Genomic DNA, 14,539 nt, shown 5'->3' on the forward strand with positions numbered 1-14,539 from the left:
TGCCCTGAGGGGCGGCGGGTCCCAAAGGGCGCCCGGTGCCCGCTGAGCGCCGCGCCTCCAGCGATGGGGGCTCCAACACCGCCCTTCCGTGAGGAAATTCCAACCTGAACCTCCCCTGGCTCCGCTTGAGGGCGTTTTCCCTTGTCATGTCCCTTGGGAGCAGAGCACGACCCCCTCCGGCTGTCCCCTATTGTCAGGGAGTTGTGCAGAGCCAGAAGGTCCCTCCTGATCCCCCTTTTCTCCAGGCTGAGCCGTTTTCCCGTCTCCCTCAGCCTCTCCTGGTGTTCCAGACCCTTCCTGGCTCCCTCAGCCTTTCCTGGTGTTCCAGACCCTTCCCAGCTCCCTCAGCCTCCCCTGGTGCCTCCAGACCCTTCCCAGCTCCCTCAGCCACTCCTTACAGGATTTACGATGGTTTGAGTGGAAGGGACCTTAAATCCCATCTCATCCATGGGAAGGACACCTCCCGCTATCCCAGGCTTGGAGCAACCTGGGTCCAACCTGCCCTAGGACACTGCCAGGGATGGGGCAGCCACACTGTGCAGGTGTATGAGGGGTGAAAAGGGAGGGCGCATGGAGATTTTTCTAATTATTCAGCCAACAAGTTGTTTTCTGTGCAGCAATGAAGAGTGAGGGGCTGCCCAACGTTGGTGTCACACTCAGACTCTTCTCATCCATCCCTTGTCCCACCCGTGTCCTGCTGCGCACCCTGGGAATGCTCAGGTGGCTCTGTACAAACTCATCCACAAAGCCACAAAGTCTTATCACAGACTTCTGGTGGGAGCCAGGACAATCTGTGGCTCGACCCTTACTAAAATTGGGTGTTTGTGGCTTTTTTTTTTTTTTTTTTTTTTTACAGTTTGCGGTCAAGCAATAACCCAACACTGTGAACAAGAGTCTTCCCAGGTGGACTCCAGGCCAAGCAAAACACACAAATGGGCCAGATGTCTAAAATTTTCCAGCTATAAACTGCAGCAGCTTTCTGCTGTAAATCCAAGTGAAGCATCTCCCTTGGGGTCTGGTGTTTAAACCCATGGCAATAACGGCTCTCTTAAAAAATGATAGGCTTAAACAAAGGATAAAGTACCTCAAGGATGCTGCGGGAAGGAAACAGAGATGGACAACGGTGGGAGTTATTTCCACAATTTTATTTATATCCCCTCTCCCCAGTAGTGGAGTTCTGTAGCTCTATTCCTTGTGCAAGGACTTCTCCTTCAGATTTCCCACACCATGCAGGAAGGAATTGTGTTTGTTCCATCATAATAATAAAATCTGTCCACAAAAGCTGTAAACATTATTTTTTAGAGTCTTTTGTTACTGTCTCCTTCAAACACACACACACACACACACGCACACAGACACACACACAGACAGTATTTGTATCAAAGAATTTCTGGGTGACCTTTGACGTCCAGTCCCTGACTCAATCTCACACTGGTTTTTTTTCTTTTTTTCTTGCTTTTTTTTTAAGCAAAAATCCCTTGATGTGAATGTTTTTTGTGGCTGATACCTGACAGAGTCATCACATTCCCACACTTCCAGCCCCAGTGGAGCCTTTTTCCTGGAAAATCCGTGGAAAATTCCCTGTTATAACCCTACAGGGATGTTAAAGCTTGGTGAGGTGCAGCTCTTGCTCTGAACACATGCACAGAGAATCCCGACCAGGGGCACTGGGAATGTTGGAGGGTGTTTTTTCCCTCCCACCTGAGCAGGAGCAGGAAGGGAAGCTCCAAAGGGAAGCTCCATCTGTTCATTCCTGCCTCAAACCCCCTCCTCCCGCTCGGCTGCGGGGCGAGCATCTCCCGCTTTATCATTAAGACTCTTCCCAAATAATGCTTTCTTTGGCTCACAAATAAATCAAGGACAGCAGTAAAACCAGAAAGGAAAATAAATCTTCTGCTGGATGGCAGAGAGAGCAGATTCTTCCAGCTCTCTGCTTTCCACCTTCAGTTCAGTGACGGCGCACGGAGAGTTTTCAGCACTTCCCGATTTTTCCGTGCCACATCCAGCGGCCGGAGGGTCCCACACAGCCAACCCTGGGCAGGATTTTCAGGGCTATCAGTCCTTAGGAAATCCAGGCCGTTTCACAGAAATTCTCACTTCCCTTCCAACAGGCTCTGAAGGATTTTGATTAGGTTCTCCAAGCCAAAAATGTAGCCGTGGTCCGGCCCATCGTGCGGGGTGGGGTTGGGGTTGCTCTTGGAGCCTTTGAAGGTGGTGTGGGCAAAGTCTATCATCCTCACATCCACCCTGGAGGGGTTCGTGCCGTGAGTTTTTGGGAAGGGGAGGTGCTGATCTGCGCTCTCCTTGTGCTCCTGCCCGTCGTAAATTATGAGGAGGGAGCTGGAGTAGAACCTGTAGGAGCTTTGCTTCCTGATCACCGCCAGCAGGGCCTTGAGCCGCAGGATGATGGGCTCCAGCAGGTCGGTCCTCAGCTGGTTCCCGTTGCACAGGAACTGCCGCAGGGTCTGCCGGAATCCCTCCGGAGAGAGCTTCCTCCCGTAGTATTTGTCTTTGCACAAGAAATGGCCGGTGTCTGCCTGGTAAACCTGGAAGGGAACAGAGGAATCATCCATAAAATCATCCTGAGTTCTGAGGGATTCACGAATGATGCCTTAGATTTTAGCATTTTAGCATTTATATTTTAGCATATATTAGAGCATATATTATATATATATAGCATATATATAGCATATATTGTATTAGATTTTAGCATTTATATTTTTCAAATCCTGTGCTGCATTAGTGCATAACTCTAAACTTCATATAACTGCTTTGGTAGCTAACACTTGACACTGACACACTTTGGTCAGACAAAACAATTCCTCTGGGCCTGGAACCCAAGGACACCCTGCAGCCTCAGGCCCTGAAAAATGTAAAGAAAAGTGAGTTGGGGAGGAGCGAACTGGGGGTCAATGACTTCATTACCTGAAGCTGTAATTGGAGAATTACCCCCTGATATGCAAATAGACCAAACTTATATCTGTCTGAAAAACTTGTGACCATCTTCAATCTTGGGTGTAGCCTCTGGGAGGCTTTTGACTGCCCGAGGTGTATCTATTAATTTTAATAAATGCCCACTTTATTCTCTTAACTCTGTCTAGCCTCTGTTCTAGGTAGCCACTCCAAGGATCAATATGACCACTGAAGTTCAACTCTGCCCATATGAAGATGCCAGAGATCAGAAAAGGACATGGGTTTTGACTTTATATATTTTGCTTCATATTCTATTCTCATTACTGTCAAATTCTCCTTCAGGCAGGGTTTTGAAACCTGCTTGAGAAATAGTGAGTGAGGGAAACGTGTGGTTTGGGTTTCCAGGAGGAAGGATGGGCATTTCCAGCTGGAGAAATTTAGTTCAAAATGAACCCCTGGTTCTCACAGCTCAGTGAAAGCACAAGTGGGACAATGTGGTGCTTTTGGGGTTTTTTTCATACAGCAGCATGAATCTTTGTGTAAAGATCTGAGCAGGAATCTTTGTGTAAAAGCAGCTTCTCAGATGGGGTGAGGGGTTCCAGCTGCTCACACAGGTGGCAGTGGCACAGAGAAAGGGTCACCCTAAATGTGCCAAATTTGACACCCTCTCTGAGAGGACACAGAGCCGAGTGGCTGTGAGAATCCTTAAAATCAGAGGTTTTTTCTTAATATCTTGTTAGATATACTGTTCTGCAGCTTAGGGAGTTATTCTATCCAAGAGTTAATACACAGACAATTGTTCTATTTGTCCCTACTTTCTACATCTCATATAACTTTTCTGCTGACAAATCTTAAGGTTACTGCTTAGCTCTAACTGCAGTTCTGCTGTTTCTGAGGCCTGCCTTTTGCAGCTTTCCCAAAACCTTCTGGTTTTAAGGATTCCCACAAGTGGCCACTTTTTACAGCCCGTGTTTGAGGGGAAAAGAGAATAAAACCGCTTCAATTCACACCAGCCAAGAACCCCTGGAGATTCCAGCTTGGTTTCAAGGGAAGAACCAAGGGGGGACACCAACAAAAAAAAAAAAAAAAAGTACTTAAATTTCGAGGGGATGGAGGCTTTACCTGCATCCCACAGATGCGCACGCCCAGCGACGCCGAGGTGCTCTGCTCACACTTCTTGATGTGCCGGGCTTTCTTCTCCTCCGAGGCGTCATCCCCGTGCTGCCGAGTGCCCATCTTCAGGTCCAGGATGCAGGGGTAGCTGTACTTGGACACCACGTTCTCCAGCAGGAGAAACTCTGAGCGTGAGTTAAGGGAAACCCAATACTTTTAAATTCTAATTGCAAGAGGCCTTAAATCAAAGCAACCGCTGACACTCTCCATAACAGCTCACAACTGTAATGAGACTTTCTCAGCCAATTTCTCTGACGTGTCATTGCTATGGGCCTCTTGCTGCCAATTCCAGTTAATTTACTGTACTACAGCCCTACCAATTAAAGCCCCAACAGCTCCATTCTCCAGTGACACCGTAGCCCTGGGCTGTCACTCTGACACCTTCCCTAGGTGCTGAGCTCGCTCCGGTGGGTGGGGGAAGTTGTTAAACTCTATTACTCACATGACTGGTGGGTAATGAAGTGTAATAGGAAAATAAAAGGCGAGGCAGCTGCTAATTCCTGTATAGTTGTGTTTTTAAATGTATGCCAAGGGGATCTTTGACTTCTGCTGAGAACTCTTTATGGAAAATGGTTTGGTTTTTTTTCTTTCTTTTTTTTTTTTTAGAAGATAACAGAGACTATTCCATATTTTCCCAGAGTCTGTGCAGAGGAGGGGATGTATCCCGCTGCAATAAACCCTACACTGATTCCCAGCTGTTATCTGTAGCCAGGACTGAGCTGGAGGGGAGAGAGGAGAAAGGATACGATGAAGTTTGTTCTCATTGTGCTTGGAGGACATGCGGTTCAGGTGCTGCCGGTGACAGTGCAGCCCCCAGGGGTTGTAGCTCTTCCTTTCTGGCTGCTTCCCATTTGCATCTTCCAAAAGGGAATCTGTGTGGTACTGAAGGTCTGTCCTCAAAAGCATCTTCCCAGGGCAGCTAGACAAAGCACACAAAGGGACATGTCAGGTTTATAAGCTCCAGAGGAGAATATTCTCTTCCCTATTTTTTTTTTCCTGTAGAGCCTCAAACTTGATAAGGTGGATTTTCAGGGACTCTCAAAGGAACCATATTGATCATGTCCAACCTGCAGAGATCCTTTGTTACTCCATAACAGTAATTTTCAGAAAGCCAGCTATTGCTGCCTGCCAATACTTTTTTTTCATTATAATTTAAAGTGTGCTGGCTCCCTTAAAAAGCCATTCACAGCCTCAGCTGCCAGGGATCTCTATTTATCCACCTAATGGGCACAGCACAGGCAAATGCTCCAACAATGGGAATGATTCCCAATTTGGAAGGGCTGGCTCCAAGGAGGGGAGGGAGGGAAAGATTGATGAGAAGATCTGTTCTCCTTGGGGGGTCATTCCTTGGTCTTGCTCATCCCAATTCCACCACTCCCATCACTCCAAAGGCAGCAGGAATATTCCACCTCCAGTCCCAGGTGGCCCAGGGCTGCTCTGAACCAGTTTGGGATGAAGGATGTCCTGCAGAAAAGCTCTGTGAGGCAGAGGTGCTGGGAGCACTGGGTGCCTTCCTGGGAGAGCTCTCCCCTGGGATGGGGTGGGATGGGGTGGGATGGGATGGCTGCCAGCAAAGGGACATTCCGTGCTCAGTGAGTGTTCTCCCTCTCCCAGAGCATGCTGTGCTCCAAGGAATGGGGTTCAGAGCAGAATTTGAGGCAGATATTTGCGCAACAACATCGGAGATCCACCTCACTCTGTCCCCGCACCAGGGAAGAGCAGAACCACACACACAGGGCTTGGCTCTGCTGTTCTTCACCTTGGCTGGGTCCTGCTTTTGTCCTAAACCCACAGCTGGACCACCAAACCCACCCCAAACCCACCCCAAACCCAGCCCAAACCCAGCCCAACCCCACCCCAAACCCATCCCAAACCCATCCCAAACCCAGCCCAAACCCAGCCCAACCCCACCCAAGTGGCAGATGCCAGCCAGGAGGATTGCAGGGAGTGACAGACCCTCACCTGTCTTTGAAGCTCTTGCTGACCTGGCTGTGGCTCCACTTGCATTTGTGCCACAGGGTGACCGCGGGGTCACCGCCGGCGCTGTCCAGGCGGCCACAGCTGTCCGGCTGGCCCAGGCCAGGGCTCGCAATCAGGGTCAGGTTGCCCAGGCTGTCCTTCTTGAGGTGCACAGACACAATGCCTGGACAGAGGGGAAAACAAACGAGACAGAGATGAGCCCATGGGGTATCACCGAGGGCTGGCCACCACCTGGCCACCACCTGATGTTTTGGTGGCTTCTTACTGATCCCACTCTGATTTCAAGCTCAGTAAAGCATCATTAGGCTGAGACCCTGGAAAACACACTCAGGATTTTCAAGTGTTCCCCCTCTCAAAGCTCAGTTTGAAACCTGCCTCCTCTGAACCCCACATTCCTTTGTCCCCCACGCCTCCAAGCTCTGCTGTGCCTCAGAAAAGCCCAGGAGCTCCCAGCTTATTTATCACAAGGGATTTAAGTGCTTTTTAAAGACAGCACAAGGCTGGAAACACTTTTCATTGGCAGGAAGCAAAGAGAGGGTTGGGGACAAGGCATTTTCCAAGGACACCCAGCGTGCCAACTGCTTCTTTTAGTTGGAGAGCCCCAGGAGCAGGGCAGGGATGTGGCCATGGGCTGGCAGTGCTGCCCACACATTGTCATGGTTGTGCCCTTCCCCCAGCACCAAGAACCAGCTCCCAGATATCCCATGGGGGGCTGGAGTGTCACACATCCGTGTTTGTGCCCGACAGCGACCAGGACTGTGACCGGAGGTTATTTTTTTCCACCCGGAGTGCTTAAAACACCATTCTGCATTTGAACATTGCAATTTTCCCTGACTCTGACAGCAATCACAGGGCTCAAATGCCAGCCAGTCCAGCACGGATTTAGCCCAACATGAGCCCATCCCTGGCACGGGGCCGGCTGTCTGCGCGTCTCAAGTGACGGCGCAGGAATGGCCATGGATCTCACTCTGACCTTTCTGGGAAAGGCTGATAACGCCAGCCCGCTCCTGCAGCTCCGCCACGGCTCCCTGAGCCTCCTTGGAGCACAGCCTTAAGCTGCACCACGGGAAGTTTAGGTTAAATATATTAAAAAAAAAAAAAAATTCTTCGCTGGAAGAGTGATTGGGCACTGCAGTCTGCCCAGGGAGGTGTGTGTCGCTGTAGGCCTCCAGTCAGGGAATAATTAGCACTGACTTTATGACTGCAGAAGATTGATTAATTGCTTTATGATATCATCTTATACTATATTTATTAAGAAACTCAGTAACCCTTACAGCCAGACTGATCCAGCTTCGACCTCATTGGTTAATCCATCTAAACACCATCCAGTGTCCAATTAAGAAATCACCCTTTGCTAAACAGCTGCAACAAGTGGAGATAAGAATTATTTCTCATTCTTTTCTCTGATCTTCCCCAGGAAAATGCCTGGGAAAGTCTGTGCCTGCTCTCTGTGGCCAGAGAGCTGCTGCCACAGTGGTGGAGTCACCGTGGCTGGATGTGTTTAGAAAATCCTGCACGTGGCACTCAGTGCCGTGGTTTAGTTGACGAGGAGGTGTTAGGTTAGGTCATGGGTTGGACTTGGTGATCTCAAAGCTCTTTTCCAGCCTGGTTCATTCTGTGATTTGGGGCTCAGGGGGCTGCCAGCTCCCAGAGAGGACAGGGACCAAGGACAGGGACCGAGGACAGGGACTGAGGACAGGGCAGTGGGAGCAGCAGAAGCAGCACTGGAAAGAGCCCAGCTGGGGGCATGGGGAGCTGGGCTGGATCCAGCTGTGCCCAGGGCATCCTCACCGGGTCTGCTGGGCATGTGGGGAGATGATCTCAGCAGCTTAACAAACAGCTCTGCTCTCCCAAGCAAAGGTGCCAACGCCAATAAAGGTGCAAAGCCCCTTCTCTCCATTTCAAGTGGGATTCCAGCGAGCAAACACCGACCAGAGGCTTTGCCTCCTGTGCCTGCTGGGTTCTGCTGCCTCAGGGGCTTCCCCACCTGAACTGTCCCTGCAGCCACCCCGTTGGACTGGGGTGCCCATCCCTCCCCGGGTCCTGCACCCCAAAACCTTGGGTTTGGATGCTTTTCCCTCACCACAGCCATTCTGTACAATCAGCATTATTGTGAACAGGCTGGGTTAAACAGGCTGACTTTACACAGAAACGGGGGGAAAATCTACCCAGGCTGCTCTGCCAAGGGAGCTGAGGGGCTGCAAACCTTCATTAGGGGAAAAAGGAATATTTTTAGCCCTCCCAGCCCTCTGTGGTGAGCTCAGGGAGTTCCATCTTGCTCAGGCTCCAGCATTACCTTTTCCCTGAGTCCTATTCTTAAAAAATCCATATTTCTGAGAGCAAACAAATCTCCTCTCAGCCTGGATGACTGCTTCAGATTTTCAGGGGATGTAGGCATGAAAAAAAAAAAAAAAAAAACAGAGTCTTTTGCCTAAATCAAAGCCTTTTTCATTTTAGAAAGTCATGGGGAAGCGACCAGAGCCCTCGATTGCAAACACCATAACCTTAAAAACTGTCCCAGTTCCTGCCTGCAGTCAGCAGGGCTGTGCTCATTTGCATAGTGCTGACAGGCTGGCCCCAAAAAACTTATATATAGCGTGAAAGTAAGAGTTGTTAAATATCAACCATTAATATGAAAATTAATGGGGAGATTTTCAAAGGCAAGAACCGAGCGTTAAATTGGAAGGGAATGTGATCCTCTCCCTCCTCCCAGCTGGAAATTCAGCTCTCAAAAAACCTACAGCTCAGCATGGAAAGTGCTTTTTGTTTGCTGGAGGGATTCCACAGGGGTTTGCAGGTGTCCTGCTGCGACCTGTGTGTGGCAGACAACCCCCAGAGCTCCTCCTTTGCTGCAGCGGGCAAACATCTCTCCAAAGCCTTTGGGTGCCTGTCTGTGCTGGCTTTTGGTGTCACTGACAGCCCAGTGCCCCTCCTGCCGCCACCAGCCACGAGCTAGAGGGTATTTCTGGGTGCTGTCACCACGCTGGAGGCATCCCAGAGGCTCTCAGGAGGTTTCATTCTGTAACTCTGGCCTCGTGGGTTTATTTTTGTGTTTACAAGCACATTCATCTACTGCCCGGGGCGCTGGGAACCTGAGCAGAACTGGGCTGGAAAACAAGCCCAGCATCCCGCTGTGAGCTCAACTGGGACCAGGCAGGGCCTTCAAAGGGGATAAAAGTCGGTCCCAAGGTCACCAAAGTGCCTGACATGGGCGAGGTGAGCAGCAAAAGCCGCGGGCTCGGGGTGAGGCTTGAGTGATATTTGATCCCCATTGTGGAGAATGCCATCGTTACACAGAATGTCACCATTGCACAGAATGTCACCATTATGTAACAGTCCCAGGGCCGTTCCCACAGCCCAGAAATAGAGATGAGGTACATGGATATGTGTGGATAGGGGATGGAGCCCTCATCATCCTCACAGGAAAGCATTCCAGCTCTTTAATTGCCTGGCAGCAGGGCTGGGACAGCCAGGAGAGGAATAAACCTCTGAGCCCAATGCCAGATTGGAGAATTGCTTTTTAATTACCCCTCATCAGAAAATTCTCTGGGATTTGAAATAGGAGAAGAAAAGACACAAAGGTTTGAATAACCAGGGCACCCCTGGACTGGTTAAACTGGGACTGTTGAACAGCTTTATCAGTGAGGGCCCAGTGCTGCAGCACCAAACCCCAGCTCCTGCCAGAGGAAACTGCTCAGAGGAAACTTTTCTCCCTTAAGCATCTTTTTAATATTGTCCCATAAATCTGCAGAGGCCCCTGACTTTCTGAGAAAGGGAGAGATTGGGCTGGCAGCACATTGGAGCCGTGGCTGACTGAGCTCTTTGCTGTAACGCCGAAGGACCAAGAGATATTTTAAGTTTTTACGTGACAACCGAGCTTCTCGCTTCCCCCAAAAGCCAGGGTCAGGAGCTTTATGAGCAGCACAAGTCTGGCAGTAAAAGCAGAAAATACTGAAGGAGTAAGAAAGAGAAGGGAGGGGAGAATGTCTTTTAAAAATGCTGGTGCTGCTCTCCCAGTGCTGCTTTCCAGGGGCTGAGAGATTCACCTGGGAAAGGGGGTCAGGGATAGGGCAGCAAGCAGAGGGACAGGCAGGAAAATCCTCTGTGCCTGGAAAGGCCTCACCTGCAGCAGCTGGGGATGCTTTTTGGGGAGCTGAGAGCTCTGTAGCTCCCCTTACCTTTGTACTGAGGCGTGAACTGCCTCATGGCCAGGGGCAGGGACTCGTAGAAGCTCAGCTCCTGCGACACCAGGGGCTTGCAGATGGTGTGCTCGTCGTAGGTCAGCATGCTGGTGTGGCCGCCCACCTGGTGCACGAAGGGCTGCAGGAGCACGGCAGCCCTGGGCTCGGCACTCTGACCCACCATGGTGCCAGGCACAGCCCGGGGGGCTCCAGCCCCCTCAGCAGCAGCACACGGAGCTGGGAAACGCAGGCTGGCACGGGCGGGGCTGGGCCAGTTTTCGCCCACTCTGGTGTTTCCCCCACGCTGGGTTTTCCTCCACGCTGGCCTTTCACTAATGGAATCTGCAAAAGAGAGGGAATGAAGGAGTTAGAGGAGAAGGGTCACCCAGCAGGGTGGGATGAGATCTGTCAGTGCCCAGGGGCTGGCAGGGAGCCCCAGCCTGACACAGAGAGTCCAGGAAAGCCCCAGTTTTGATCTGCTGGGGACAAGAGACAGCGATCGGAAGAGCTGTGAATTACAGCAGTGGCCTCGTCAAGGCAGCAGGATTAACACACTGCATCGATGCTGTGAAACACCCCCAGTTTGTCCCACAGGCCACGTTAGGGTGGTCCCAGTCCTTCCCTTGGACATTCCCTGCACAGCAACGTTGCTGCAAAGCCCCTGCAAGTCCCCAGGCACTCCCTTGCCTTACAACACTGCTGGAGGGGTGAGCAACAATTCCTGCCCCTTCCAAAGAAACCTCAGTCTGGGACATTCCCTGCCACTGAACACCGGAGCAGCAGCAGCAGCATTTCCTTCCCAGGGTGACACACACAGCCAGGGAGATGTGGATGTGTCACAGCAGCACCCACAGGGCTCACACCCAGCTTTCCACCCTGCACCCAGCAATGGATCCACGCCTGATTCCAGAAATTCCTCCTCGATTCTGACAGCAGCAAGTCTCAGCTCTAAAGCAGCAGTGTAGGAAAATCACGGAGCACATCGTGGTGCAGCCCCAGCAGCAGCACCCACCAGCTCCTTCCCCCATTCCTCACAGGAAACCCACAGATGGCTCATGGACATCAGGAATTGAATCCCACAGGCCCCAAGGATGACAAAAAGGAGCTGATGTTGGTGCTGGAGCAGCCTGGCTTCACACCAGAGATGGACACTCCACATCACAGACTCACAGGGATGGGGAAAAAATTATTAAAATCATATTAAAAATTATTAAAATTTGAGGATGGGTGCATGGCAGCACAGGCCCTTTCTCCTGATTGCTCCAGCTTCAGCACAACCTGTGAAGGGAGCTTTGCACCCCGTTGTTGCCAGCAGAACCCCAGTGCAGGGGGCAATGATGCCTTTGCAAGACCCAGTTCTGCCAGGAAAGCCTCCAGGTGAGCAGCTGCACCCCTGGCAGCCCCACGGGATGGATGTGACCCCTCCTTGTGCAGGAGCCAGGGAACAGCAGAGGGGTGGTGGCACCTCCTGGGGGCACCTGGAGCTTCCCACGGTGGGCGAGGGCTCTGCGGGAAGGGCCAGCACTGACCTGGGGCTGGATCATTCCCCATTCTGCAGGAAGGATCCAGAGCTCAGGAGCTGGATCCTTCTGGGTCCCTTCCAACTGGGGATATTCTGTGATGCTCAAATCATCCCTGCCCCTCCTGCTGGGATTGACCCCCAAGGGAAAAGCACCTGGCGCAGGTGCCGGCTCGGTTTCCCACCTGGAGCAGTGGGATGGAGTGGGCTGAAGACAGGGAAGAGCCACTCCCACCTCCGAACGCTCCTTTATCTCCCCCAGGGTGGGGTTTTTCCCCTCCCATTATTCCTCCTCGGAGAGGAATTCCTGCTCTACAATTACCTTTCCCGGAGGAACAAAGCCAGGCCCCCGAGCCGAGCGCTTTCCAGCCGGGAAGAAAGCGGCTCCTCGGAGCTTTCCTGGGCGTTAATAAAAGCATTTTGTTAAGTTGTGGCAATTTTTAAAGAGGATTTTCTGCCTCAGGAGCCGCAGGTTTGTTGTGGTTTGTTTTGTGTGGCTTTGCCCCCCCTCTTCCTCCCATCCTTAAAAAGAAGGAGAAAAGCCAAAAGCAAGCGGATTTGTCATAAAACCTCTTTGGAGCAGGGAACAACACGACTTAAATCCTTTCTTGCTTCTGAGACGGTCCAAGGCTCAGACTCAGCTGCCACAACCCCCTGACAGCTCTGGCAACCTTAGCATTGCAAAGGGAGTCGGGCAAAAAAACATCCACAGTTTGATAAAGCTCCCGAATGTTTTCTCCCAAGCAAAACTCAGAGCAGGATTTGCAGTAGGAGAAGGAGGTTCTTTTCTGGGAGTTTCTGCTGGGAAGCAGCTCATCCATTCGGAGCAGATAAATGTTCCTGTGAACACTGAGCTCCCCTGAAACAAGACACTGGAAATAAATCACTTCCACTGGCTCAAGGTATCGCAAATGCCAGGAGATATTTATGTCACTAAAAATACATGGAATTACAGATAAATCAAGACCCTCCAAGAAAAACCAGAATCTGTCAGCGTTTTTCCCCCAGCTAAAGGAAAAGCAGCTCAGGTGCTGCAGGTGGAGGTGAGCCAGGAAATATCGGGGAAGGAGGATATGGAGAACATTCCTCTGCATAGAAGAGAAATATTCCATTCTCCAGGAAAAGGATGGGGCTTTGGAGAAACCATGGAAGGTATCCCTGCTCCTGGCAGGGCTGGAGCTGGATGAGCTCTGCCCCAGTGCTGGGGACAGCGCCGCTCCCCTGGCACTGTCACCTCCCACCCTGCTCCCAGGCAGGGCCAAATCTCAAAGCAGTCTCAGTGAAACGGGTTGTTCATCCCAACTCCAAACCGAGCCAAAAGGAACTGGGCAGGTTCCATTCTCTAATCTTTGAGTGGCACCTACCCCATCCCATCCCATCCCATCCCATCCCATCCCATCCCATCCCATCCCACCCCATCCCATCCCATCCCATCCCATCCCATCCCATCCCAAACAGGACTCGTGTGGCCCCAAGGGGAATGCACAGCCAGGCCGAGCTGCGTCCTTGTGGCAGAAACACCCAGGAATATTAAAATGCAAAATCCCTTTAAAAACAAGAGCTCTGTGCACAGCCCTGTGCTCTCAGTGTCCCCTCGTGGCCACCTCCCTGCTCCAGGAGCATCCCCGAGCTCCAAAGTCGGGTTCCAGGCACTGCGCTGCAGATTCTTTGCTTCATTAAAAAGGCAAGATAAGCACGTGGCTGAGATCTGTGTGTGCACAGCTGGGGCTCACCTGGAGCCCCAACCAGCCCTGCTTGGAGCCCCAGAGCTGGGACCTGGTGCCACCACGGACCCAGTGCCATCAGGGACCCAAGTGCCACCACAGGCACGGTGCCACCACAGACCCAGTGCCATCAGGGACCCAGTGCCACCACAGACCCAGTGCCATCAGGGACCCAGTGCCACCACAGACACGGTGCCACCACAGTCTGCAGAAAAGGGCACAGCTTCCCTCACCCCCTGCCCACTTTCTGCCCTCCACAGCACCTCCCTCCCCTCCTGCCAGCCCAACGCTTTCCAGCCATTCCACGAGCACCACGGAGAACCGAGAGCCACCAGCTCCATGGTCACTGCAGAGATTCCCACCGGCCCCAGGTGCCCCCGTCCCTGCTGCTCCCATCCCTTCCTGACAACATCTCACCCACCTCCAAAGCCGTGCCCATCCTGCCCCATCCCTCCTGCCCTGGGATGAGCCCGGAGCTCACCTGGGGGTGCAGGTGTGCGCCGGGGGCTGCGGCCGAGCCTCGGGGCGCTGCCTGGGCCGGGCTTCTCGCTGCTTCTCGCTGCGGCTCCAGAGGGAGGAATGAGGGAACATTTGGGCATGGCCCGACTGCGTCGGCGCTGGCAGGAGCCCGGAATGTCCAGCTGACATTCCAGCAGGGCTGTGCTAGGGAGGAACAGCCTGGCTGGGACAGGGAAGCGGCCGCGTGCGAGGGCTCGGAACAGAACGAGAGGAGCCGGCCGTGCGCTCCGGCTGTCTTGGGAAATCGGCTCTCCAGGAAAACAGCCGGGGATTTGTCCATCTGTTTTCCACGGAACTCCCCCCTCAGCTCGGGTTTGTCACCTCCCTGCAGAATGGGCTGACACTGGGAGAGGGATGGGGCTTCCCAGAGCACGCAAAGCACCGGGAAGAACAGCCCAGGGAGATGGGGAAGGAGAGGCACAGGGAGGTGACAGGGGCTCCAAATCCCCCTTCGTGGGAAAGGAAGGGTGTGGGCAAAGGGGGGAAGGCCGAGGTTTGTCCAAAGCTGGGCAGGACATGAGTGGATCCAG

General features: G+C 52.3%; 1 protein-coding gene and 1 long non-coding RNA gene across 2 annotated transcripts; one reads left to right on the top strand and one right to left on the bottom strand.

The window, feature by feature from the left end:
* The first annotated feature begins 83 nt into the window (after window positions 1-83).
* Window positions 84-1,289, top strand: LOC128818542 (uncharacterized). The gene is made up of 2 exons (XR_008440505.1): window positions 84-720; window positions 857-1,289. It is a non-coding gene; the product is annotated as an uncharacterized LOC128818542 (long non-coding RNA).
* Window positions 1,125-14,070, bottom strand: IP6K3 (inositol hexakisphosphate kinase 3). The gene is made up of 6 exons (XM_053997960.1): window positions 13,972-14,070; window positions 10,245-10,589; window positions 6,049-6,229; window positions 4,833-5,005; window positions 4,036-4,211; window positions 1,125-2,546 (listed from the first exon to the last, which is right to left on the bottom strand). Exons 2-6 carry the CDS (start codon window positions 10,429-10,431, stop codon window positions 2,094-2,096), a joined length of 1,170 nt encoding a protein of 389 aa, XP_053853935.1. The 5' UTR covers window positions 10,432-10,589; window positions 13,972-14,070; the 3' UTR covers window positions 1,125-2,093.
* Between the last annotated feature and the right edge of the window lie 469 nt (window positions 14,071-14,539).

This window comes from Vidua macroura, chromosome 24 (assembly GCF_024509145.1).
Source record: "Vidua macroura isolate BioBank_ID:100142 chromosome 24, ASM2450914v1, whole genome shotgun sequence".
NCBI lineage: Eukaryota > Metazoa > Chordata > Aves > Passeriformes > Viduidae > Vidua > Vidua macroura.

What these genes read in the sequence shown, in the direction of transcription:
- IP6K3 (XM_053997960.1), bottom strand. Translation starts at nt 10,431, where the DNA reads ATGGTGGGTCAGAGTGCCGAGCCCAGGGCTGCCGTGCTCCTGCAGCCC. An exon ending in AGCAAGAGCTTCAAAGACAG is followed by an intron (nt 5,006 to 6,048) that starts GTGAGGGTCTGT and finishes TGCTTTGTCTAG; the next exon opens with CTGCCCTGGGAAGATGCTTT. An exon ending in TGCGCATCTGTGGGATGCAG is followed by an intron (nt 2,547 to 4,035) that starts GTAAAGCCTCCA and finishes GTTCCCTTCCAG; the next exon opens with GTTTACCAGGCAGACACCGG.